The sequence below is a fragment of the Canis aureus genome, chromosome 24, assembly GCF_053574225.1.
Source record: "Canis aureus isolate CA01 chromosome 24, VMU_Caureus_v.1.0, whole genome shotgun sequence".
Lineage (NCBI taxonomy): Eukaryota > Metazoa > Chordata > Mammalia > Carnivora > Canidae > Canis > Canis aureus.
The window spans coordinates 19825158-19849637 of NC_135634.1; the positions used below are offsets into that span (position 1 = coordinate 19825158).

General features: G+C 47.3%; 1 protein-coding gene across 1 annotated transcript; it reads right to left on the reverse strand.

Moving 5' to 3' along the window:
* Positions 1-778: 778 nt before the first annotated feature.
* On the reverse strand, positions 779-22248 carry LOC144296470 (uncharacterized). The gene is made up of 7 exons (XM_077869650.1): positions 21880-22248; positions 6113-6239; positions 5588-5799; positions 4924-5086; positions 4627-4709; positions 1854-2014; positions 779-1709 (listed from the first exon to the last, which is right to left on the reverse strand). Exons 2-7 carry the CDS (start codon positions 6205-6207, stop codon positions 1500-1502), a joined length of 924 nt encoding a protein of 307 aa, XP_077725776.1. The 5' UTR covers positions 6208-6239; positions 21880-22248; the 3' UTR covers positions 779-1499.
* Positions 22249-24480: the final 2232 nt, after the last annotated feature.

Sequence of the window (24480 nt, forward strand, 5' to 3'; positions counted from 1 at the left end):
AATAGAAGGGAAGGGAGAAGAAATGGGTAGGAAATATCAGAAAGGGAGACAGAACATGAAGACTCCTAACTCTGGGAAACGAACTAGGGGTGGTGGAAGGGGAGGAGGGCGGGGGTGGGGGTGAATGGGTGACGTGCACTGAGGGGGGCACTTGACAGGATGAGCACTGGGTGTTATTCTGTATGTTGGCAAATTGAACACCAATAAAAAATAAATTTATTATTAAAAAGCATTCTTAAAAACAAAAAAAAGAGAAAGAAAAATGAAAGTCAGCTAGTTTTATGCTGAGGTCTGGATTCAGATGTGGATGACTTGCAGCAAAAAGTTTGGGTTTTCCTGTCTTGAAGTTGGGCCTTCACAGATCATGCTTTGGGGCTGGGAAGTCCTTGCTCAGCCCAGGAGTGCTTGTTCTGGGAAGAACACAGCCTCCTCTGGTGTCCGTGGCTCCTGGCCTGGGAGTGAACACTCACCCTCTCTCTAGAGTGGAGGAGAAGGCCTGCAGACTCTCTAGGAGCATGCAGCCAGACCAGCAAGAGCTGTGCGTAAGTCTGCTGGTGGGAATTCTGTCTGAGGTCACCGTCTTTACACCCTAGAATGGCCTCCACTGGACACTCATAGGGAGGGAGAGGGGCCAGCAGCAAAGGGACAACACTTCTTACCACTTACAACATGGAAGCAGGTCACTCACCGTGGCAGCTAACGCTGTGCTTTATTCAGTGGTCCAAACACAGGGAGCACTGGGATCATTCAGGGGCAACTTGGAGATCACCCACCCAGAGCTGCCACCTGCCAGACCCACCCAAGACAATGCTCTGTTTTGGGATCTCTCCTATCTGAGTGTGGCTATAAGTCAGAGCATGGAGGGGGACCTAGGGATGTCTCTCCACACCCAGTCCCTGTTCCATCTTAAGATCTGCCCAGCACATGCTTCCTTACAGTGAAGGAAGAAGTCTTTTCAACCTTGAAGAGGTTTAGACTCTACCAGGTAGCAGGAGTACTTCAGAGTATAGACTCTAATGGAGCAGTCTTCCACAGAGTTCACAAAAGAGCAAATAAACATTTACTTATAGACCTTCAAGGTGGCTGAGATTTGGAGTCAAGTGCACTTTAGCTTTCCATTGTTTACTCTTTTGTACTGATGGAACTTTTGTAAGGAACATGTACTGCTTTTGTCTTCTAGAAAAATAAAACCAAAGACATAAACTAAGGAGACACTCAAGAGCCTCAGGGCCCTGGCACCCTGCTATCCTCAGCCAGCCCTAAAACACAGTGGTGGTTCTGGCCAGCAGGACGGCTGAGGCAGACACTGCCCTGCTGGATGTTATCTGAGGCTCCCCTTCCTCTGGCAAATCAGATCCTTCCCTGGGCCCAGGACCATCTTCTGTGATCAGGGTTGATGCCACCCAGTGACGACACAGGGGTGCTGAGCGTCAGGTGAGATGGTAAATGTGAGATGCAGAGTTAGGTGTTATACAACGCTAGAACAAATATTATGACTTTCAGTCTGCCCTCATGGTTGTGCCCCCGGGCCCCTGCCTCTCACCTAGAGGGTGCCGCCAGTGTGCCCTGGGTGAAGCTGCAGTGCGGTGACCCCATGATTCCTCACTCTGCCCCGTGTCTGTCCTGGCACCAGTGTTGGCTTCCATTGCTGGGCCTTCACTCCTGTCCAGAGCCTGCTGCTCAGTTGTGCAGAGAGGCTGCAGAATGTCCTGGAAGAGCCAAGACTGTGTCACTCTCTTAGTTATGAGTGTCCTTCTTGGTTTGGACAATTTCCAGAAGTGGGTGAGTGGGGGTCCCGCTCTCTGAGGTGGCAGGGATGATGGAGGCTTGGCTGTCTGGGAACTGTGGCTGACCTTGAGACCCTGGAGCTGTAGGCTTGCACCCCTGTAGAAGGCCAGGGCATCACTCCTGTGCTTCCTCAGCTGGGCTGCCACGTGCAGATTCTGGTCCTCGAGCTTGTTATAGAGAGTACGGATGCTGAAGTCCTCCAGGGTCTTCACAAGGAGTGGCTCTCCTGTAGGAAGAAGGCTAAGAGTGAGACTGTGGGATGGAACAGGAGCTGGAAGCAGAGCCTGAGCCTGTCGGTGCTGGCTCCACAGCTTCCCTCCTTCCCTCTGGGGTTTTGCAGGTAGGTACGCAAGGACAGAGAGCAGAGGACACCTGTGCAGGGGGACTTAGTGTTGGAGGAAAGGCAGGGGTCAGGCTTGATAGGAGCTGGAGGAGGTGGGAGTCCTTCCCATGCAGGAGGTAGCGGTGGCTGTAGAGAGAGCCTCTTCTGTGTGGGTGTGACAGACAAGGGGCCCTACAGCCTCTGTCCATCCAGCCTGGTGTTACCCCAGAGTTGGGTGGTGGGCACTACCTCCCTGTTTTGCTGAGGGTGGGTCTCCCTGGCCTCAAAAGGATGGCAGCCCTCTGACGAGGCTGTTTGCTGGGTCCTCCAGGCCACATCTGGCTGACTAACCTCTGCCCCTCCCTTCTGCCTGAATTCCTATCACTGTCCTCATGTCCCCGTAACCACCCTATGCTCACCTTCAACAGTTCTTGCCCCACCTGTCCCCACTGCTCTGTGAACTCCTGTTCAACTTCAGGTGTCCCTCATACCTGGCAGACAGCAGAGGTTCCCTAAGTACTTGTCTGTCTGAGGTGCCTCGTCTCAGCTTCAGGCAGGAGTGTGACCCAGACTGACCCCAGGGGAGTGAATCAGGCAACTCTACTGTGGCTGCTGGGCCCCAGTGGAGTTCTCTCACGTTCTGCAGCAACATCCCTTGGCCAAGGATCTTAAACCCCTTGACTTCCTTCTCCCTCAAACCTACTCTGCTCTGCTAGGACACATGCTAGTGAAAGGAGCCCCCTTCCAAATGCCTTTCCCTGTGGAGCTGGGTCTTGAAGGAAGAAGAAAGAAAGAAGGGAGGTGGTATGAGGTCCCATGCTGACCTAGGGCTTCCTCAGAGTGGCCTGCAGGAGTGTGAACATGAAGCTGAGTGAGTGGCCACTACCAACCCTATGCTACTCTTTCCCAGGCCTGGTGTGTGCAAGAGGGGAGAAGGGTAGCCCCATTCATGCTGGCAAAGTGATGCAGGAATTCTCATTCTGGGTGACAAACACAGGCCCGGCCCCTACAGAGCCAGCTTTGCCTTCCTTTCCCTTCTCTGTAGTTCAGATGGGGTCTGTCCCCTAAGCTATCAGCTGTTCAGGTGGGAATGGGGTTAGAAAGCAGCATTTCAGACCTCCTACACCATCAAGATCCTTCTCTCTATGTGCTCTGTCACATGCCCCACTGTGTAAGGGCATGTCACCCTCCTGTACAGGGCCAGTCCTCAATCCTGTGCCAGCCTCCTCCTGTGGGAGATCCTAACACTGAGTCCCCCATCCCCAGCCCTGAGCCTGAATGGAGACTTCCTTTAGGTTGAAGTTCTGGCATTGATCCCCTTCCCTGTGTTCACACTGTCCATGTTCTGCACAGCTCATCGTGCTGATCACCCCAAGGGTTGACCTGCGTGGGAGGCATAGATTTGTCCTGGACCCAATCAGTCCTCTATGTCTGCACTAGGAAGGTGCCGTTCTCACTGTCTAGAGCTATCACTAGGAAAGAGATGACCAACATCTGAACCCCATGCAAAGTCATAGTCAGGGATAACACAGAGCTAGACCTGCCTTGGATGGTATGTGTCTGTGTGTGTGTGTCTGTGTCTGTGTGTGTACGCACTGTGGATGTGTGTGTGTCTGTGTGGATGTGTGTGGATGCATGTGTGTGGTGTGAGGAGGCCTGTGTTCAAGTTCACATAGCTAGTAAGACTCTGGTGCTGGTCTGGTCCCATGACTGCTTTGTGACCACTTACTTACTGATTCCTCCAGGTCTCTGAGCAATCAGCTTACTTCCTGGGGTTTCTGCGACACTGCACTCAAGGACCAATGGAGGCAAACTCTAAGCTCTGTGACCTCATATCAATAAGAGCTTATAGGGCCTTCCTCTGTCCCTTTGATGTCCAAAGTGAGGTAGCCCAGTTGTTATTCCTAAGCAGATGAAGGGTCTTGGCAGAGCCTCTTCTTCATGCCCTTCTGCATATACTTCTTCCTCACAGTAGGTGCTGGGGGCCAACTGGGGATGGGGAGAAGGTGTGGCCCCTCCAGGTCCTCCCAAGAATCAAGGCAATATCCTGTTCTTCAGGTGAGAGGAGAAACTGACGGGACAGGTGAGTGATCCTGTAAAGGGATTCTAAAGAACAAGTTTCATTTTTGCCCCTGCAGTGAGCTAGGGCGAGCTACCTGAGTTGTAGAATTGCCCTTGTGTTCCTAAGAACTCCTGACCAGCACAGTAAAGATTAGAGAGCTCTCACTGCAAGTCCAGCAGCACCTACTCTCAAGCCATTGCCACTTGGGGATCTCAGGGAAGCCACTCACATTTCCTTGAACCTCAGTCTCTTTGTCTATAAAATGGGGATGGTACGACACCTGAAAAAACCCACTTCTTGGTGCCATTGTAATGATCGGATGGACAGCATAAAGTGTCCTATAAATGACCAATGCTGTAGAAATATGAGAGGTCACCCAGAGTGTGTACCTGGAGTGCAGGTGAGCGTGGAGGGCAGGAGAAGAGGAGGAGAGTTGCTGCAAGAAGTGTGGTACCTGTGCCCTGGGTAATGGCTTTCTCCCTGGAATCAGCTCCTTCCCCAGTTCCCCGAGGACCAAGGTCTTCATAAGACAGAAGGCTGGAAAGAAGCACCCATACTCAGGTGACACAGGGCTCATGTGGACCAGGAATGCCAGGGATGAACATCACAGGTCAGCTTAGGAAGGCATTCTTTCCCAAGGTTCCAGGGCTAGCACTGGGGTCATGAGTATGGGCAGGGCCAGGGTGAGGAGTGGCCAGACCTGCTGTGGCCCCTAGGCTGGGAAAGGAGTGTAGAGTAGAAGGGGACTCACCTGTCTCTGAGGGGCACATACTCAGTGGGCATGTGAGGTTCCCCAGTGCCCCTCCACTGGGGCTGCCAAGTCCTCACAGGGCAGGCCTGGGCCGGTGGGGGTCTCAGTAGGAGGCTGAGGCCTGTCAGCAGAAAGGTTGCTAAACCAATAGCCAGTAGCACTCCTGCAAGTTCAGAGGAGAGAGTCAGGGGCCCTTGATGACCACTCAGGGCATCTGCGGGCTTTCTGTCTCAGCCGCTGCAGGCTTGCCTTCTCTCTGCTGTCTTGGGCAGGGGGCCAGGACTAACTCAGTGTCTGAGGCTCAACCTGGAAAGCTCAATGAGATTGCTTAAAGATAAGCAGGAAAGAAGATGAATGGAAAACCCACGGAGGAGGTTAGAAAGGGCATCTCCGTGAGCCTATGACTCCCTGTTCACCATGAGACCCTGCTCATAAGGATAGGTCCCCAAACTGAGGGGCTTGGGAGGTGGGGAGAAAGAGGACCCCAGAAGGAAATGAAATTGTCTTTACCTGGCAAGTGAAGTCCTAGTTCAGAGAAGGTTGTTTTTGCGCCCACCAGGAGTCTTTGGGGCTATGCTCAGAGTGACAGGACTGAGGGTCATGCTGTGCAAGGCTTTTCCCATCCCCCCTCTGAGTCTGGGCTACTCTGCTCTGGGGTCAGTACCTGTGATCACTGCCCAGTCTGGGCCCAGGTTCGGTGGTCTGTGCCTGAGAACTCCGTGCCTGCCCAGCTGATATGGGGAGGAGGGCTGTATAGGGGATAGACCAGGATCGCAGGCTGCTCCTTTCTTCTTTACCAGCACCACCATGATGCTCTCAGGCAGCCCGTTGTCTTGAAATACATATGTGCCTGGATCTAGAAACTGGTGGGCAAACCTGGGGATGAAGGGCCAGAATATGGAGAGAGTTAGCTTTGCTGGGCTGCTCATACCAGGCTAAACGTGAGTGATCTTGACTTGTGGCAGGGCCCCATCCCAGGCACAGGAATAATGTGGCCCAAGGAAGGTGTCCATGACTCCCAAACCCCTCCCCTCCATGTACTCAGGAGGCCTCACCTGCCCTTGGTCTCTTCCAACCCACATGATTGGCAGCTTCTCATCCTCCTCTGTATCCTCCTAGTACCTCCCTAGCTGTGACCTACTACACATGAGGAACCATGGCCTCTCCCAGGTAGCTTAGCCGAGATTACCTTGAGAGGTTGAGGTGAGTCTCTTGTACCAGGTGGCTGAGTCTCCTGAAGGCACCAAAGTCCCAGTGGGGGTTGCTGTTGAACAGATGCTGCATCTGGTACACAGGGTAGTGACTGGCTGAGCGATCTGGAAAATGAACCAGGGTGGGGTTCGGTTCTGGGGACATTTTCAGCCCCAGCCTTGGGTAGCTCACAGCCTGGCAGCTCAGGGTCTGTCCTCAGGACAGTGAGCAAACTGAGAAGACATGTTTTCAATGGCTATTTTTTCTTTCTATATATAATTATACATTTAATAATCTTGGTGCCTGGGCAAGATACATTTCCCCGCTCAGCCTACAGTGAGCACACCAGCACACTGTTGAAACCCTGTGAACCGAGGCCCCCAAGCCTGGATGTCCTTTGTGCGAGAGCACGGCTAGGTGCCCTGGGGCTCTCAGAGGTGGGACCTGTTCAACTTTGTACCCCCAACAGGCAGCGGGCATGCAGCAAGAAGGCACTCAATACATGCTATGGGATGGCTAGAGAAGGAGCAGCTAGGGGTGGACAGGGAGTTTGGCAGAGATACACATAGGCCCTGCCAGACCCTCCCTTCTGCACAGGGTGTCTTTCCCATGGACAGGTGTCAGTTCTTCCGGACCACTCCCATCCTCTGGAGAGCTGGGGCTCTGATCTTACTTCCCTACTACGTGGAGAAGGAGGAATGCAACTGGGTACACTCTACAGATATAAATACCAAGGCATAGGAAGGATGGAGGTTGCCTAGGTCATGGTGGGTTTATGGGAGACCTGGCCTGGAAACCAGGGCACAGATAACGAGTTCATCTTCCAGTATTTATTTCCCCTTTTGATGCTCATCACCCCAGCACTGCTTTGTAGGGAGGAACTTCAGTAGTTATGTGACACGTGAAATCAAACACTTCAACTACTTCTACTTGGCCCCCGGGGTCATTCTTCTGTTTAAATCAGGTTAAAAGCATGGCTGTGCCACACACCCAGTGCAGCATGAATTCCAAATACCAGAGACTGGTATCTTCAGCATTGCCTGAGGGAGCACCTTAATCTTTGAACCTTTATTGAGTTGTTTGTACAGGGCATTCTCTGTATTAATTTGTTGTGATTATAAAACAATTAACAAAAAGCTTATATTTGCATTTATTTTCTATTTAATACCTCTCTGCCTCATGTTTTTTCTCCTCAAAATATGTTCCTTAAAAAAAAATCTGTTGGAGAAGAGAAAGTCAGGCTGGGGCAGGTTGCTCTCTTGCCTCTCTCATGTCTTTAGAGCTGCAGACCTATCCCTGTCTCAGCCCAGCCATTTGGTGTCCTGGGGTGTCTTAGTGGGACAGCACTGTGTCATCTGTCATCTGTGTGTGAGCAGGTGGGCTGGGTATGTGGGGAATGCCCATCTACTCCACCCTGGGGAAACACCAGGCAGGAGAATGGGAGGAAATTAAGGTCTATTGAGGGCCCAGACTATGCTCAATGAATGGAAGGCGGAGGATGAGCCCAGAGGGGATGAGACCCTCTTCTATCAGTAAAAGCTATCTCATGAAGGAAAACTCCACCTTGTTCTGTGAGGCTCCCAGGGATGGGAGTCACAGGGAGACAGGCCTTTGCTCATTACAAGAAAGATAATCCTTATAAACCTGAAGATGAGGGAGGCTGCTATAAGAGGTTGAGGAGTCGGCCTCTGTGGGGCTCCAGGACCTGCATGGATGACTGTGTGGCACAGAGCAGATATGCAGGAGGGCTAGACTAGATAAGAGGTCAACTTGGTGGGTCCCTGCCTCCACCCAAGGCACAGAACTCTGACACTCACGGGCTACAGGGAGGAGTTGCAAAATGTTGGAGCTGAAATATCTGCTCTGAGAAGTGAATGGAGGCCCACTGTGAAATGACCAATCAGATTGAGAGCAGGGGGACAGCATCAGCCTGTGACTTGCTACTTCCAAGTTGTGGTCTGTATGCGATGTCACAGCAGTCAGGCAGGGGAGGCATGAGAGAGTCACCGCCAGAGGAGGGTCGAAGGTGCTGAAGGAGGGAACTTACTGTGGGGAAGAATATGAAGCTGGAAAAGAATCACATCCCCCTCTACCAGGCAGACCATTGGATTTGGAATATGGGGATGAATGTGGGGGTCACGAGGGACAGGGTGCTCCGAGCCCGTAGTCCGATGACGCCTTTGTAGCCAGGGGCTGGATGCAGGTGGTCCTGGGAGAGTTTGAAGAAGGAAAACTGAGGGACTTGGGCTTGTCTAGGGATGTACACACACCCACCTATTGGCCCTGTCTCAATTCCCTTTTAGGATCAGTTTTGGTCCTTCTGGGCCCTCGCCTCCCTAAGGACTGTCATCCAAATGGCTTTCTGTGGTCTTTGTCAGTTCCTCACCTCCTGAACATCAATACAGAGCTGGAAAGTTTCTCAGGGGCCACAGGTGGGCCCTATTCCTCATCACTTGCTACAATAGCACAGCCACACCCCTCATCCCTCCCACTCTCTCAGGCAAGACTGGGCTTGGTCCTCCTCCTTTGCTTACCAAGGAGGAAGGAGCCAAGCATGTCCACTCTGGAGACGATAAAGCCAAAGATGCCATGGGGGCCACATTGGACCAGATGGACCCTGGCGTTCCCTTGGAAGAACTGGTCTGGACCCAGAGTGCTCACTATTTCCTGAGAACGTGCAGCACAGCATTATATACCCAGGGAGGACAGGAGGGGCAGAGAGGCTTGCAATGATGGTTGGCCAGAAACCCAGACTAAACTCTTTAGCACAGCTCCTGGTGATGCTGGGGTCAAGGATACCCATTGTCAACCTCCTTTCTCACTGAAACTTGCCCAGGTGGCCTCCTGTGCCCTAGGCCCTCCTTATCTCCAGAAAACACCCCTGACACAACTCTGGTCCTTGAACTACATCATTGTTTTCTCCTTTAATCTCTACTTGCAAAATCCTACTAACAGAACTTCTTCAGAACACTTATCTTTCTATCACCCCAGGTCTGCTCTCCAGTGCCACACCAGGGATCCTCCCTACCCTTTCAGAGACAGACACAGCCACCTAGAACCTTCTGGTAGGCAAACGTCCAGGGTGAGCGAGACCTGTGCCGCATCTAGGACCCGGTCATCCACCCCTCCCACCCTGACGAAGCATCAAGGTCCTGAAGACAGCCACAGTCAACACCATGGTGGCTAAAAGAAGGCTCTGCTCTGTGACCAGAGGTCTGGGCTGGAATGAGAGGCTCAGGCTCAGTTCCAGCAGGGCTCACACCATTTTCGTGATCATGGTGATTGCATTCATGCCCCTGGGCCTCACTTCACTCTTGTGTAAAGCCAAGCTGATGCTTTCTCAGCTCCCTTCTGGAATTCAAACTGGATGGTTAACATTATCAACAAAAGAAATATCACTTATTATTTCCTTTCTGCTTTTCCTTCCACCCTACAAAATGGAACTTCATGCAGATAGCAACAGACTAGGAAAGACAGGTTATCAAATGAACTTTCCCTTCTGCTGCCTGGTTTCTGCAGCCAGAGTGCCTCGGTGGCTCTTTCTCCCTTGTACCCAGCAGGCAGAGGCTGCCCTTCCATCCCAGCCCTTCCCTGAGCTGGGCTTACCCTCTGGTTGCTGTCTCCCACCTTGCCCTTCACACTGAGGATCAGCTCCCTGCTGGAACCCCAGGCCAGGGAAAGTTGGGGAGCTCTGGCCAAACACTGGGCATCACAGAGCTCTTCTGCTGAGACATACTCCTGGCACTGGCAGCTGTGGGAGAGGAAAGATGGGAGATTTGTCCTGGTGGGTGTGGAGCAGCTGCCCACTCCTGATACCCTCCGCTAGTGCAGGCCCCTTCAGAAGGATATGAGCTGTCTATGCTTCCTAAGTGACTACACTTTGAATGGAGGTCCATGATAACTCGTTAAAATGCATTCTCTCTAGCCCTTGCTTCTGTGTCATCCTGGGCACTTCCCAGAATGAGAGCAGTGCGTGGGACAAATTCGTGATTGAGAGGCTCAGAAATTTTGTTTTAGGTGCCCTGTTGAGGCAAGAGTAAAGAGAGAGAATGCTGTTCAGCTTGTATTACTCTATTCAGCAGAGCTCCCAGCACAGTTGCTCCCCACCCCTGCCTGCTGGGGGAGACTGTTCAGTCCACAGGTCAGGTGGAGAACTGGAGTGCCAGATCAAATTGGAATCCCTCTTGGCTTGACATCTAGTCAGAGTCACTCCTAGCAGTTGGCTCAGGGACCTGGGGAGTGGAGCTCACTCTGCCTTGGTGCCAGCATCTCCTCAGCTCTAGACTGCTTGACCTGGCTGGTGTTGACCTAGCTCCCCTTCTTGCGAAATGCTGACAGAGCAGCTTCTGGGAGGAGCTTGTATTTGGCTCAGTCTCCCATCAGGGGTGGATCTTGCCTAACCCTTCTGGATGGGCTCTGTGGGGATAGTCAGACTCTCTGGGGATCTGTCAGCAGATGGTGGATTTGCTTTGTTTTTAGAAGCTTTTCATTACTTACATGCCCAGTTCAGCACTGAGCTCTCCACCCACTGGGTGACAGAAAGAGGAGCAGTTGTGTAGCTGGGGGGACACACACTGGCGGGTGGCAGCCAGGCGAACTTCTCCAGCCCAGCAGCGTTCCAAGACCTGTGGGAGGGTGTGGGAGAAGAGTCCTGGCTCTGGTACCTGCTGCAGGGCCAGGATGGGGGCACTGTCAGCATCAGAGAACATTCCAGAGACATGGTGGGGCCTCTGCAGTAGAAATAATTATTCCTCTTGTTAATGGTCCTCAATTCATTTGGGGAAAGAATATGGCCCTATTAGCAAAAAATGTCAACTTTCAATCCATTCAACAAGTTCTGCTGAGGGCCTTTTGGCTATTATACACTGTACATGTAAGTGACTATCTTCAGGAAGCTGCCAAGAGCTAAACTTTAACTGAGTTTTTAATTCTCCTCAGCAGATGACAGTTCCAACAGGAGCAAACACGCTGGAATTGCATTCAACACTGCTTGAGGATAGAGGGAACCTACAAAAGTAATAGAAAACAAGTTTGCCGACTTGATAATTGGGATGAGATTATTGGGAGCTCTAGCTTCAGGAAGATGGATCCTTTATAATGAATGCTGTTGTTCTGTGGGCCTATGATAAGGAGAAATGTGTCTTGCCATGTGAACTCTCTGAGGTCTTCTCATTTGTATAGAAGGTAATCCACCCACCACAATGAAACAAACATTAACCAGACAGCCAACGAAAAGTGACTGGAATGCAGAGGGAACCACACATGCTCCTTCAGTCTTCAGGAGACTGAAGACTCCTCAAGCTTTCCTTTCTTGAGGCCAAGGTATTACCTGGGGCTGACAGTCCTCATCACTGTTGTTCTCCTCACTTTTCAGACCCCTCCTGCTATAGGACTCATGTCCTGCCAGGCAGATGCAGGAACCATCCGACTTTTGGAAGACCCTGTTCAGGCCCCGACATGTGCAGTGGGAGGCACCTGGGGATAGAGAAGTTCCATAGCCCACCAGAGGCACCTAACAGTGAGCCAGAGACATGAGTTAACTCTCTGTCCCTCTCTTTAGGAGTTTGTGATCAGTGGGGACATCAGACACCCACCTTTACCAAAATACTGACCTTAGGAGTCTTTGTGAGGATTGAATGAGATTTTTTGGATCAGTGAGTCTCAACCCTGACTTTGTGTTAGATACATCTGAGAAGCTTTTTAAAAATATTGATGTTCAAGTCCTCGTTAGGCAAATTATATAAAAATATCTGAGGTAAAGCCAGAACATCTACTTTTTAAAAGTCCTTTGAGTGCTGTAATGGGTATCTGGGGCTGAGAATTATTGATGTAGTTGAAAGCACTTGACAACTCATGGAAAGTGTTGTTCCTATTCTCCATCACACAGAGCTATGTGGGATCAGTTCTGAAGGACTGGCATGGGCCTCCATCTCTGGACAATAGAGAGACAGCTGCAGAGACTGAAGGCCTCTCAAGGAGCTTGAAGGATGGTCAGGACTGGATGGACAGAGCCAAGAGTAGAGGGATTCTCAGCAGAGGAGGAGGTAATGAGTGGGGAAAGTTGAGGTTTTATTTGGGAGACTAAAGGAGTCCTGGTGAATATACTTTTGGGAGAGCCTGTTGGGGCAGAAGTAGAGATTAGAACCTTGTGCTTGATTAGGGTTCGCTGCAATTCCAGTGTGTTTGCCCCTGTTGGAACTGTCATCTGCTGAGGAGAATTAAAAACTCAGTTAAAGTTTAGCTCTTGGCAGCTTCCTGAAGATAATCACTCACATGTACGGTGTATAATAGCCAAAAGGCCCTCAGCAGAACTTGTTGAATGGATTGAAAGTTGACATTTTTTGCTAATGGGGCCATATTCTTTCCCCGAATGAATTGAGGACCATTAACAAGAGAAATAATTATTTCTACTGCAGAGAAGAAAGGGAATTACTCAATACTAACGTGACACAGAGAACTCTCATGAGTCAGGTTCTAGATAGTCAGATTTCTTTCTCTTTCTTTCTTTCTTTCTTTCTTTCTTTCTTTCTTTCTTTCTTCTCTTTCTTTCTTTCTTTCTTTCTTTCTTTCTTTCTTTCTTTCTTTCTTTCAAGATTTTATTTATTTATTCATGAGAGACGCAGAGAGAGAGGCAGAGACATAAGCAGAGAGAGAAGCAGGTTTCCCATAGGGAGCACAATGCAGGATTTTATTCCACGACCCCAGGACCACACCCTGAGCCAAAGGCAGATGCTCAACCACTGAGCTACCTAGGCATCACAGGTGAAGCCTTTTCTAATATCCTGAACTCCAGTATATTCTTTGGCTCATCTATACCAGCTCCCTGCTGTGACCCTGGGCACCATCAGATCTAGGAGTCTTCCATGTCTCATTGTCCAGAGCACTGGGCTTTCACTTGGGTTTGTGGAGACTGTGGTTCCACAGGGAAGCCTTGGGGACTTCTTGGGTGAAAGCATGACTCAATGGGAGTAATTTTGAGACTTCAACCTTTGTTCACTCTGCGACACTCTGCTTTTACATGTTTCACATTAATTTCCTAAATGAGAATTATTTTGAAAAAGTGTTCTGTTGTTAAGGAATACTTTGAACAAATGTCTGAACTCTTGGTCTGGCATTCATAAATATGGATATAACCACAGATCTATGTTAAAAGAATCATTGTTTAATATCTTCCCTCAACCATCTCAACCCAACAAGATTTTACTCATCTTCAAGTTCCTGTTTCAATACAACCTTTTCCTGGAATATTACTCAGCCACCAAAATTAATGAAATCTTCCCATTTGCAATGATGTGGATGGAGCTAGAGTGTATTATGCTAAGCAAAATAAGTCAGAGAAAGACAAATACCATATGATTTTACTCATATATGGAATTTAAGGAAGGAAACAAATAAACATAGGGGAAGGAGGGGAGAAAAAGAGAGGGAGGCAAACCATAAGAGACTCAACTATAGAGAACAAACTGAGGGTTGGTGGAGAGGAGGCGGAGGGGGATGTGCTAAGTGGGTGATGGGTATTAAGGAGGGCACTTGTGATGAGCACTCGGTGTTGTTATATCTAAGTGATGAATCATTAAATTCTGCTCCTGAAACCAATATTACACTAAATGTTAGCTAAGTTGATGGAAAGGGAAGAAGATGAAGAAAAGAAAGACAAACAACTTAGAGCCCATGAGGAGAGACTCTAAGAATTAAGTGATAGTTTGAGAGAGAATAACATCCATCTAACTGGGATTCCAGAAAATGCCTGGAGAGAGAAAGGACCAGAAAGTATGTTTGAACAAATCATAGCTGAAAACTTCCCTAATCTGAGGAAGGAAACAGGCAATCATATCCAAGAGCTAGAGAGGACCCTCCCAAATCAACAAAAACCGATTAACACTTCAACATATAATAGTGAAGCTTGCAAATTTCAGAGATAAAGAGAAAATCCTGAAAGGAGCTGGAGACAAGAGAATAACTTATATGGGTAGAAATATTAGATTAACAGAAGACCTCTCTACAGAGACCTGGCAGGCCATAAAAGGCTGGCATGATATATTCAGGGTACTAAATGAGAAAAACATGCAGCCAAGAATACTTTATCCAGCAAGGCTGTCATTCAGAATAGAAAGAGAGATAAAGAGATTCCAGGATAGACAGAAACTGAAAGAATATGTGGCCACCAAACCAGCTCTGCAAGAAATATTACACGGGATCCTGCAAAAGAAATTGGGATCCCAAAGAAACAATCCGCAGAAACTGGAACTGTACAGGTATTACTATTACACTAAATTCATATCTTTCAATGATTACTCTGAACATGAATAGGCTAAATGATCCAGTCAAAAGACACAGGGTACTAAAATGGATAAAAAAGCAAGACCCATGAATATGGTGTCTATAAGAGATTCATTTTAGACATAAGGACACCTTCAGACTGAAAATGAGGTGGCGCAGAACTGTTTACCTTGCAAATGGACCTCAAAAGAAAGCTGGGGTAGCAATCCTCATATCAGATAAATTAGATTTTAAACCAAAGACTGTACTAAGAGATGAATAAGGACATTATATCATACTTAAAGGGTCTATCCAACAAGAAGATCTAACGATTATGAATATTTATGCCCCTAATGTGGGAGCAGCCAAGTATATCAATCAATTAATAACCAAAGTAAAGAGACACATAGATAATAATACATTAATAGTAGGAGACATCAGCAGTGATCTTAGCCAAGGATAGATCTTCTAAGCAAAAGATTAGCAGAGAAACAAGGATTTCACATGACACACTGGACCAAATGGATTTTGCAGATATATATAGAACATTCCATCCAAAAGCAACTGAATACACATTCTTCTCAAGTGCACATGGAACTTTCTCCAGAATAGACCACATAGTGGGTCACAAATCAGCTCTTAACCAATACCAAAAATTGGGATTATTCCTTGCATCTTTTCAGACCACAGTGCTTTGAAACTAGAACTCAACCACAAGAAGAAACTTGGAAGGAATTCAAACACTTGGAGGTTAGAGAGAATCCTACTAAAAAATGAATGGGTCAACCAGGAAATTAGAGAATTAAAAAGATTCATGCAAACTAACAGAAATGAAAGCACAACTATTCAAAATCTTTGGGATACAGCAAAAAATACAAGCCTCCCTCAAAAAATTGGAACAATTTCAAATATACAAGCTAACCTTACACTTAAAGAGACTGGAGAAAGAATGGCAAATAAAGCCTAGACAAAGCAGAAGAGAAATAATACAGATTAGAGCAGAAATCAATGAAATAGAGTCTCGAAGAACTGTAGAACACATCAACGAAGCCAGAAGCTGGTTCTTTGAAAGAATTAATAAGATAGATAACCCCATAGCCAGCCTTATTAAAAAGAAAAGAGAAAAACTCAAATTAATAAAATCATGATTGAAAGAGGAGAGATCACAACCAATATCAAGAAAATACAAATGATTTAAAAAACGTATTATGAGCAACTATATACCAGCAAATTAGGCAATCTGGAAGAAATGGCTGCATTTCTGGAAACCCACAAATTCCAAAACTGGATCAGGATAAAATAGAAAACCAGAACAGACCAATACCAGCAAGGAAATTGAAGCAATCATCAAAAACCTCCCCAAAACAAGAGTCAAGGGTCAGATGGCTTCCCAAGGAAATTCTACCAAACATTTAAAGAAGAAATAACAGCTATTCTACTAAAGCTGTTTCAAAGGTTAGAAATGGAAAGAAGACTTCCAAACTTGTTATATGAGGCCAGCATTACCTTAATCCCAAAGCCAGACAAAGATGCCACCAAAAAGAGAATTACAGACCAATATCCCTGATGAACACGGATGCAGAAATTCTCCCCAAGATACTAGCCAATAGGATCCAACAGTACATTAAGAGGATTATTCACCAAAATAAAAAAAAAAAAGAGGATTATTCCCCACGACCAAGTGGGATTTATTCCCAGGATGCAAGGGTGGTTCAACATTCCTAAAACAATCAACATGGTAGATCACATCAATAAGAGAAAAAACAAGAACCATATGATCCTTTCAAGAGATGCAGAGAAAGCATTTGACAAAATGTAGCATCCATTCCTGATTAAAACTCTTCAAAGTATAGGGATAGAGGGAACATTCCTCAATATCATAAAAGCCATTTATGAAAAGCCCACAGTGAATATCATTCTCAATGGGGAAAAAACCGAGAGCCTTTGCCCTAAGATGAGGAACAAGACAAGGATGTCCACTCTCACCACTGTTATTCAACATAGTACTAAAAGTCCTAGTCTTAGCAATCAGACAACAAAAAGAAATAAAAAGCATTCAAATTGGCAAAGAAATCAAACTCTCCCTCTACACAGATGATATGATACTGTATATAGAAAACCCAAAAGACTCCACCTCAAAACTGCTAGAACTCATACAGCAATTCAACAATGTGGCAGGATACAAAATCAAGGCACAGAATTCAACTGCATTTCTGTACACTAACAATGAGGCTGAAGAAAGAGAAATTAAGGAATCAATCCCATTTACAATTGCACTCAAAACCATAAGATACCTAGGAATAAAACTAACCAAAGAGTAAAGGATCTGTACTCTAATACAACAAAACACTTATGAAAGAAATTGAGGAAGACACAAAGAGGTGGAAAAACATTCCATGCTTATGGTTGGAAGAATGTATATTGTGAAAATGTCTATGCTACCCAGAGAAATCCTCACGTTCAATGCAATCCCTATCAAAATATCATGGACTTTCTTCACAGAGTTGGAACAAATAATCCTAAGATTTGTATAGAACCAGAAAAGACCCTGAATAGTCAGAGAAATGTTGAAAAGGAAAACCAAAGCTGGGGACATCACAATGACTGACTTTGAACTGTACTACAAAGCTGTAATCATTAAGACAGTATAGTATTGGCACAAAAACAAACACACTAATTAATGAAACAGAATAGAAACCCAGTAAAGGACCCTCAACTCTATGGTCAATTCATCTTCAAAAAAGCAGGAAAGAATATTCAATGGAAAAAAGACAGTCTCTTCAATAAATGGTGTTGGGAAAATTCAATATCCACATGCAGAAAAATGAAACTGGACCATTCTCTTACAGCATATGCAAAGATAAACTCAAAATGGATGAAATATCTAAATGTGTGACAGGAATCCACAGATATCCTAGAGGAGAACACAGGTAGCAACCTCTTTGGCCTTGGCTGCAACACCTTCTTGCAAGAGAGGTCTCCAAAGGGAAGGGAAACAAAAACAAAAGTAAACTACTGGGACTTCATCAAGATAAAAATCTTCTGCACAACAAAGGAAACAGTCAAAACTAAAAGAAAACCTACAGATGGGAGAAGATATTTGCAAATGAAATATCAGGTAAAGGGTTATTATCCAGATTCTACAAAGAACTTTTCAAACTCAACACCCAAGAAACAAACAATCCAGTCATGAAATGGACAGAAGACATGAACAGACATTTCTCCAAAGAAGACCTACACATGGTCAACAAGCACATGAAAAAATGCTCCCCATGACTTGCCATCAGGGAAATACAAATCAAAACCACAGTGAGATACCACCTCATGCCAGTGAGAATGGCAAAAATTAACAAGACAGGAAACAATAAATGTTGGTGATGATGTGGAAAAAGGGGAACGCTCTTGCACTGTTGGTGGGAATGCAAGCTGGTGCAGCCCCTCTGGAAAACAGTGTGGAGGTTCCCCCAAGAAGTTAAAAATAGAGCTACCCTAAGACCCAGCAATTGCACTATTAGGCATTTACCCCAAAGATACTGATGTAGTGAAACGCTGGGACACCTGCACCCCAATGTTCATCGCAGCAATGTCCACAATAGCCAAATTGTGGAAGAAGCCAAGATGTCCTTCAACAGATGAATGGATCTTTGTGGTCTATATATACAATGGAATATTACTCAGCCATCAGAAAGGACGAATACCCACCATTTACTTCGATATGAATAGAACTGGAGGGTATTATGCGGAGTGAAATAAGTCAGTTGGAGAAAGACAATCATCATATGGGTTCACTCACATGTGGAATATAAGAAATAGTGAAAGAGACCATAAGGGAAGGAGGGGAAACTGAGTGGGGCAAAATCAGAGAGTAAGATGAACCATGAGAGACTCCTAATTCTGGGAAACAAACTGAGGGTTGCTGGAGAGGAGGAGGGTAGGGGGATGGGATAGCTGCAGGATGGGCAGTGAGGAGGGCACTTGACGGGATGAGCACTGGGTGTTAAATGTTGGCAAATTGAATTCAAATAAAAAAATATAATGGCTGAAAATTTCACAAACTTGATGAAGTTCATTAAACCATAGGTACAAGTAGTGCTAAAGAAATTCATAGAAGATAAATACAAAGAAAAACTACAGAAGGAGAACTAGAGCTATATTCCCCCCAAACAAAAACAGTGTGGAAATCTTACAAGTACCAGAGAAAATGGATATTTACTTTGTAAGAGCAAATATAAGACTTGTGCAACACTTCTTAACAAAAATAATGAAAGGCAGAGGCCATGGAAGTATATCTTTGAAATGCTAAAAGAAAACAGCTATCAAACTAGAATTCTCTGTTTAGCTAAAATACATTTCAAGGGTAAGCTGGAAAAGAAAATTTTAGACAAAAAAAAAACACTGAAAGATAAATTTTTAAAACCTAATAGCATTTGCAATAACTTCAAAATATATTAACTTCAGACATATCTTGGAAATATTGTGGATCAAATTCTAGACCACTGCAATAAAACAAATATTGGAATAAAGCAATGCAGAAAAAGTAAATAAAGGAACTCAAATGGATTTATTTGTTTCCCAGCACATATAAAAGTTATATTTATACTATAGTCTATTAAGTGTTAATAGCATTATGTCTAAAAAACAATGTATATGCCCTAATTAAAAATACTTTACTGCTAAAAGATGCTAATATAAGCTGGGCTTTTGACAGGTGATAATCACTGATTACAGATCATAACAAATATAGTATTAATGAAGAAGTTTGAAATATTGAGGGAATTACCAAAATGTGATCCAGAGACATGAAGTGAGCAAATGCTGTTGGAAAAATGGTGCCAATAGTCTTGCTCCATGCAGGGTTGCCACAACCTTCAATTTGTAAAAAAATGTGGTATCTACGAAACTCAATAAAGAGAAGCATGATAAAACAAGGTATGCCTGTACCTATTAATAAAGCTAATGAGATGTATAAAAGGGCTCTACTAAGAAATAAAAATTTAAAAAAATCTTATAAGAGTAAAGAAGACATAAATAAAGGGAAAGCTAAGCCATGTTCAAGGACTAGAAGACTAATATAATAAAGATGCCCTTTTTCTCCAAAAGGATTTGTTTCTATGCCATCCAATAAAAAATTCCAGCACATATCTTTTTGGATATGACCTGATTATATAGAAGTCAAAGGCCACAAGAACCAAGACAATCTTTAAAAAGAACAAAGTTGGAACACATATACTACTAAAATTAAGGTTTATTATAAAACTACAATGATTAGGACAGGGTAGTATTTATACTAGGATTGGATAAAAGACTGATGGACAGAATAGAGATTCATAAACAGACTCACATGCATATGGATGTAACTAATGACAAACATGAGTGATCTTTCAATAAAGGTACTATGCCAGTTGGATATCTGTTTGGAAAGAATGAATTTTGACCACTTTTTCTGACCAGGAGAATTCTTGTCCTTTGCTGCTCAGAAAACATTTACTAAAAATACCAGTTCACTAAAAGCACTGAAAATCTGCAAAGTCTGTCTTCTGCTAAGATGACTCTTAAAGACGTGGAGATGATTCTTGTTGGCACGCAATCATGAGGGTTCCAATCCTGGTTCTGCCTCTGTCTGACTGTGAGAAAGTTATTTAAACTCTCTATAGTTTAATTGGCAGATTTATAAAATAGGGATGATAGTAACTGTGCCTATTTCAGAGAGTTGGTATGAGGATCACAAGGATTGGTATTAGGGCAACACTTGCAACAGTAGCTGGCATATGGTAGGTGCTCTTATCAGTGGAGATCTGAGGGCAGCCCTCATTAGGGAACAGGGCTGAGGGAGCCCTCACGGAGGCTAAACATATATGATTTGGACAACTTAAATTTCCTTTTGTTGTATTATCTGGTTACTTTTTCTGCTTGTACTGTGCACCAAGGGGTTCGCACAACAAAAACCATGAGAAAATCACCTCTGAAATGGGGAGAGGTGCAGGGGATCAGCGAGGACCCAGAGGCCACAGCTGAGTCCTGGGTTTATAAAGTCCCTGTGCCCAATCTTGTTGCACAGATTCTAATATGGGTGGGCTTGCCATCACCTCTAAGAGCATACAGCAGTGTCAGAAACACTGGCCAGTCCCAGTGCAAGGTCTCAGCTCCTCCATCAGTTGACTTATCTGCAGCAAGTTGCTGGACCTCTCTGAGCTTGTTTCCTTGTGTTCACTTATTGAAGTCAATGTGACACTCATTTTATCCGTGCACACACACAGGCCCATACAGTGGGAGTCCCGGGCTCACCCATTCTCTCACATACTATAGCTTTAATGTGGTTTTCTGAAACCTTACACTGTTGATCCTCAAAACTTCAGGGGACAGGAGAAATGGTGTATTTGGAGACCATATCTGGAGACAAGAGCAATTATTAGCCAGTGGGGAGGCAGGCAGTGGGCATAGGCAGAGACTCACCAGGCAGAGAGAAAGCAGAGCTCCCACAGGGGAGGCAGCCAGGCTGGCCCGGCTGGGGACCAAAGGTGCCCGCAGGGCATGGTAGGCACTCTCCAGCTGCCCCTGCCTGGCTGCTGTTTCTAAATGTTCCCGATGGGCAGGGCCTGGGGCTGGAAGTCCCGGCTGGACAGTAGTGCCCTACTGGGCAGGGCTGGCTGTGGTAGCTCTCTGTTCCTGGAGGGAAACAGAGGGGAAATTCTGAGCCATGGACTCTAGCTGGGGTATGGAATGAGAAATGGCAGAGTCCAAGGGAAGGATGAGCGTGCTAGTGGGATTCAGGTGGAGTAGGGAAAGGGAGGGGAGATAGCCAAGCCAACAGTGTTTAGGGACGAATCTAGATTGTAAGGAGGACAGTGGAAGCTCTGTGCTTTATTGTATCTACCCTTTCATTCCCCAGCAATAGCCCCGTTAGCCTTCTGTGCACCACACAACCCAAGTCAATCTTTCCCAGCAGACCTGGAACAGCATACCCAGCATTGCTAACACTTTGGGCAGCAGCTTGTCCTATTTTCTGAAACCCGGACTACTGGCTTCAGCATGCTAATCTGTATGATGTGCATAGTTGATAATCTTTAGGTCATTTATTTTTTTAAAGATTTGTATTTATTTCTGAGAGACACAGAAAGAAGCAGAGACATAGAGGGAGAAGCAGGCTCCTCACAGGGAGCTGGATGTGGGACTCGATCCCCCAACTGGGATCACACCCTGAGCCAAAGGCAGATGCTCAACCGCTGAGCCACCCAGGTGGCTCTTTAGGTCTTTTAAACCTAACATCAAGACAGGTGTGGCGCCTACTTTCTCTGAATCCCCTTCACCTGTGTCCTCCCATTATTATTGGGTCATTGTCTATCGGGTGGCTCGCCTAGTTGAGAAAAACAGCAGGCCTGTTCTCCTGCATGCTTCCGGGGGCTCTGTGGGTCCTCCCTACCTGCTGCCTCCTCTCTAGGCTCTGCCTAATGCAACTTGAGGCCCCAGCCCCCTTCTCCTACTCACAGCCAAACTTCCCAAACTCACCCTGGTGGCAGCTGAATCCAGGGGGGCAGGGCTGGCAGGCCTGGGCATCCGGGGCCTGGCTGCGGTAGGTGCCTGCTTCACAGGGGCGGCAGCAAGTCTCTTTGGAGACCCGAAGGCCAGTCTTATTTAGGGCCTCAGAGCCCCCAGGGCACGCACGTGGATGGGCACTGCCCGGGGGGCAGTAATAGGGAAACACACAGCTGCACAGAGACACAGACCCCTAGACTCCAGTTTCATGGTGAGAGGGTCTGTGTGTGGGGCTCTCACCTACTAGCGGGAGTCTCCTCCTCCCTGACCTTCCCAACTCTTGGGCCTCAAGCTGGCTGGGGGAGGGGCAGCTTTGACACTATCCCAGGCAGGGGACTGTAGGTGAAGGTGTCTTCCCGGAGGAGGCTGAGCCATGTCTAGGTGGCCCCACCAGCGGGCAGTGTCCAGGCCTGTGCTCTCTCCCCTCTCACCCTGGCTCTGATTCGGGGACAGTCTGTGTGCTGGGGGTGTCAGTCCTGGGCACAGGATTGAGGTTGCCAAATGAAGTACACTGTGTCCAGTCATATTTGAATTTCAGATAAACAATGAGTAATTGACAGTGAATAAACAGTGAGTGTGAGTACTGCCACATTGCATGGGCTGTATTTATACTAAAAATCTATTTGTTGTTTACCTGAAAGTTATACTCAACCGGATTTTCCTGTATTTTTATTTGCTAAATCTGGTCACCTCACAGGGAATGGCCTTGGAAACGAATGAAGGGCATCTCAGTGGGACTTGCTTCCTCACCCTCCCTTCCCAGGGACAGAGGCAGAGACAGGGCACATGAACGTCCCAGCTGGGAAGCCCAAGCACAGGGTTACCCAGGGCTTATTTCTGGGTCCTGCTATTTGGTCTTGAATCCTCTGGGTCTTGACTCCTCTCTGGAGAGCCCAGAGGCTGAGATACAGGGGGGCCTCACACACACAAACAGGGGAGGGTACTCACAGCTGCCCTGGGCCACTGTAGGTAGAAGAGCCGGCAGGGCAGGCATAGCCCTCGGGGCAAAGTGAGGGGACCCCCGTCTGGGGCCTGCAGTAGGAGCCAGCCCTGCAAGTGACCTCAGCCACAGCACCTGTGAGAGACACAAGCAGACCAAGGCCCACTGGTCTTGGGGGGATCCAGGAAGTGCAGACCCAACCAAGATGCAGGGAGGCTGGGCAATTGGCTTGCTGAGGCAAGCAGGTGGCCATACCATGCCTGTACTGTGCCTGTGCTGATAAGTCCTGCCTGTGCACCCAGCCTGAACCTCAGGGGTGAGGGCACAAGGGATGGGGGTGGGCTGGGGAGGGAGAGAGATGCCAGGCAGTCTCACCTGCAGGGCATTCAGATCCGGCTCTGCAGGGGATCGCAAACACATTTGGGTGACCCCTCAGCTCAGCCTGGGGGCAGTAGTGGCCAGGGGGACAGAGCTCACAGTCTTCTTGTGAGGTTGCCCCTGGCTTTGTCCGAAAGGTTCCAGGTGGGCAGAGAAAGGGATCCCGGCCACCTGGACACCAGTAGCCTGGAGGACACGGGTGGTTTTTGAAGGAAGAGAGACCTGGGGGCAGAAAAAGCAGGCATGGCCAGGAGGCCCCTGAGAGCCTCTCGTCTCGCCTCCACAGCAGTCTCAGCATCCAGCCCAGGGCGAGCCTCTCACCTGGGGACAGGCAGTGGTACCCAGGAGGGCAAGGGAGGCACTCTGCCAGACTCTCGCCTCCTTCCGCAGCCAGATAGGTGTGCTCAGGGCAGGCCTGGGGGGCTCCTGTGCTCGTCTCATTCCCTCCGGGGCAGTAGTGGCCAGCAGGGCAGGGGCGGGGGGCCGGGTCCCCTGGAGAGCAAAGACTGTGCTCACTCTCCATCCTCTCATCCTGCCCAGAGGGCCTCCCTCTGCCCTCCTCAGGACCAGTGCTGTCCGGGCTGCAGGGCAGGTAGCTCACCGGCTTTGCACCAGTGCCCGGCAGGGCAAGGCCCGCATTCCTCTTGCTGCTTGGCTCTGGGGACAGCCGCCACAGTGTGAGGGGGGCACAAGGTGGGTTCTCCACTGCCTTCCGGGCAGTAAAAGCCTGAAGCATATGGGGTCACATTGGGTCTCGTGGCTGCTCCCCCGCAGCAGGTCAGGAACAGCATGTGCCCAGGGTGGGCACCAAAGTTGGGAGGTCTGGGTGCCCGTCCTGGTTGCACTTGCTTTTAGGTTTGTCCAGTCAGTAATCTTCTGAATTGAATTAGGTGCATATTCATATCACATACATTTGATGTGTGGAATCATATACACATGCCTATGCAGATAATGTTCGAGGTACAGCACTGGGGCTCAACAATTTTTTATGATTTTTTTAAAGTAAGTTCTATGATGAACATGGGGCTTGGACTCATGATCCTGAAATCAAGAGTCACATGCTCTACCCACTGAGCCAGTCAGGTGTGGGCATCAACTATTTTTAGAGTCTGTTTTTGATTTAAAAAAAAGAAGAAGAAAAAGAAGAATCCTTGGCCCGGGTGGGTGCTGTGGTGACAGCTGAGCAACCTTGCTCTCTGCCTCTTTCCTACTCCAGGGACAAGACACAGGGGTTGTTACCTGGTGGGCACTGCTTG

Bases quoted from the DNA above. Each gene is read 5' to 3' on its own strand.
- LOC144296470 (XM_077869650.1), bottom strand. From the start codon at position 6,207: ATGCAGCATCTGTTCAACAGCAACCCCCACTGGGACTTTGGTGCCTTC. The intron at 4,710-4,923 runs GTGAGTCCCCTT...GCTTCTTTCCAG, and splicing joins TATGTGCCCCTCAGAGACAG to CCTTCTGTCTTATGAAGACC. The intron at 1,710-1,853 runs GTCAGCCACAGT...TGGCTCTTCCAG, and splicing joins TACAGCTCCAGGGTCTCAAG to GACATTCTGCAGCCTCTCTG.